This window comes from Selaginella moellendorffii, unplaced genomic scaffold, assembly GCF_000143415.4.
Source record: "Selaginella moellendorffii unplaced genomic scaffold, v1.0 SELMOscaffold_3, whole genome shotgun sequence".
Classification (NCBI taxonomy): domain Eukaryota; kingdom Viridiplantae; phylum Streptophyta; class Lycopodiopsida; order Selaginellales; family Selaginellaceae; genus Selaginella; species Selaginella moellendorffii.
Genome location: NW_003314264.1, coordinates 4,285,794 through 4,288,225, shown reverse-complemented (window position 1 = coordinate 4,288,225; position 2,432 = coordinate 4,285,794). Strand labels below are relative to the sequence as shown.

General features: G+C 47.2%; 1 protein-coding gene across 2 annotated transcripts; it reads left to right on the top strand.

Moving 5' to 3' along the window:
- The first annotated feature begins 1,177 nt into the window (after positions 1–1,177).
- On the top strand, positions 1,178–2,163 carry LOC9655501. 2 transcript variants are annotated; one of them, XM_002963865.2, is made up of 3 exons: positions 1,180–1,292; positions 1,349–1,672; positions 1,721–2,163. In XM_002963865.2, the coding sequence occupies exons 1-3, from the start codon at positions 1,235–1,237 to the stop codon at positions 2,071–2,073; spliced, it is 735 nt and encodes a 244-aa protein (XP_002963911.1). In that variant the 5' UTR covers positions 1,180–1,234; the 3' UTR covers positions 2,074–2,163. The 2 variants fall into 2 exon arrangements, with proteins under 2 accessions (XP_024524377.1, XP_002963911.1); XM_024668609.1 differs by having other exon boundaries at positions 1,178–1,292; positions 1,349–2,163.
- Positions 2,164–2,432: the final 269 nt, after the last annotated feature.

The following is a 2,432-nucleotide window of genomic DNA, read 5'->3' as shown; positions in this document are numbered from 1 at the left end:
TCACTGTGTTGACATTTTCAGTGAAGGTGCATTGGATTTGATGGATTTGATAGATATTCATAAACCAACTATTCCAGCTTGCAGGGATTAGGAACTCTCTAACTGCTTCTAGCTTGTTCAGCTCTCCTGAGATTTGGCAGATATTAGTCACCTACAAGGCAGCATTCCTCTCAGCTTTCCGAGCATACTTCTGTTAAACTCCAACAAACTGGGAGGCCATCTTCTCGGGTGAGCCTTCCAAAAATTTCAGCTCCAATGCGACCAACAACAGGTTTGAAGGCAGTGTTCCATCAAGGAACTTTAGCAGCAACCAAACAAGTTGTCTGGGAAGCTACCAACTCAATGTGAACCACTGTACCAACACCAATATGAGAATTGAAGAAACTCTTTGCGTCGAGTCCTTGTTATTGATCATGATTGGGTTCAATGGTTGACTCTTCCCCATGGCCTGGTTCAATTAAAGTTTGCATTGTTAGTGCAAAATGGTCCTGGGATCCAAACTTTCAGCCAGCTGGAGGGATGGATGCTGTTGGAAAATGGCTGGACAGGCAGGACCTCCTACACCGGTGCCAGGTGCTCTACCAGTGAGCTACCTGCCTTGGTTGTGTGCATGTTCAGCTTAGTTCTAACAGATGCTGCCATTTACTCTATTTTATGAGCTCTCAACACAGGAGTAATCCAGCTTTCCCTACCTAAGAGCAAAAAATCGATCGGGGTAGCACCCCTGGTACAAGGGTTGCTAGTGGCATATATGTTTTCAATACAGACAATATATGTGACAACAGAAAATGAATATAAAAAATCAAAATGGTCGAGACGAGCATTTTTCCAAAATAAATTGCCACCGTATGCAACTTGTTACCCTGCACCCTTGCAACCGTGCCTGATCGTTTTTCAGGCCTAGGCTCTCCAGCTTCGGTCCGCTCATTCTATCAAGGGCTGCAATCTCTACGTTTGCAACACTGGAGCTGATATTTGTTTTTGTGTTGAGACTGGGCATTGTTCCCGCATTTTACCGGTGAATCTTCGCAAAGCAAGCCACTATCTAATGCCAATTTGGCATTAGATGTCCTTTGGCATTGCCAAAGGACATTCAGCTCGCCCGTCACATCCGTGGTGAGAGGGCTTATCTTACTGCATTAAGATATCCATTGTGTCAAGGACACACGTTTTGAACATTTCTAAAGCACCAATGCTGGACTTCAAAAGCCCATCAGATCTGCAATAGAGAAGTATGGCTGGAAGCGGCAATCTCCCCGTGCTCGTTCTTCTTCTGTTGGCCTCGTTATCCTGTGAGAGAGATCTCCACTTGTATGTTCGATTCTAACTCGGACTCCTGTTCTTGCAGCTGCTCAAGGTGGCGTCGTCGAGGTTTGCTATGGTGACCTCACCTATACCGATTGCAGCAACTGCTGTAGTCTGAAGAAAGGTTGTGTCTACCTGCAACCTGGTTCAGGACAAGTCACTTGCATTGGCGGTGATTCAAGGGCTTGTACCCGGGAGTGCCAAGGTCCGAAGTTGGCCGTATGCCCATTGCCTTCATCAGGATTCCCAACATCAGGCATCAAGGTGCTCAAGGGAAAACTCCCACCCCGACAACCTGGATGCGGTTACTACAACATCGTTAACGGTGACCCCATCCCGCGGCTGAAGCAGCAGGGCACAGATCAAGGTAACCGCCTTGTTCATTATGTTCAGGAAGCTCAGCCCTCTCCGATAGAGCTCATGGCAGGAAGGAAGTGTAAGCTTGATTCGATTGTGGAGGTCTGCAATGCCGAGGTCTCCAAAGATAACTGTGGTTGCTGCTTCGGGAAATCCGGTTGCATCTACTTGGAGAATCCATCCGCAAACAGCACCTGCCTGCCTACTGAAGACCCCCTGGGGGTTTGCCCCCTCGTTTGCGTGCCCACAGTGTCCATTTGTACCAAGTCTGTAACTTTTCAGGGCACCACCCTGCAGTCTTGCAGGAATGCACGCCGCAGCTGCGAGGACATGAAAGAGGGCTGCAGTCTCTACGATCGCAACACTGGAGCTAATCTCTGCGCTGCAGGGGGTATCGCACTGCCTGTCTAGTCTAGTTGCTGAACTAGTTATGGGCATTACTATTATGAATGAATAAGAAATGTCCCTCCTTGGAGGGGCCGGTGCCAATGTCCGAAGTTACTCGCCATGCAATTTGTGATGGAGTGTAGGAGAAATATTGTATCTTCCTCTGGATCGATAGGAAAGTAGAGCAGGTCCTTGAAGAAGCCGATTCTTTGAGGCTTGGGCTGGAAAAGTATCTTGGTCGCCAGCATCGACGTCAAATAGAGGCGCAAGAACGAGCAGATCTTTTGTGAATTTAGAAGTACAATGGGAACACAACATGAATCAGAATAAAGTAAGAAAGCAAGAAAGAAATTCTGGCTTAGACTCCAATTATAATTTAACAA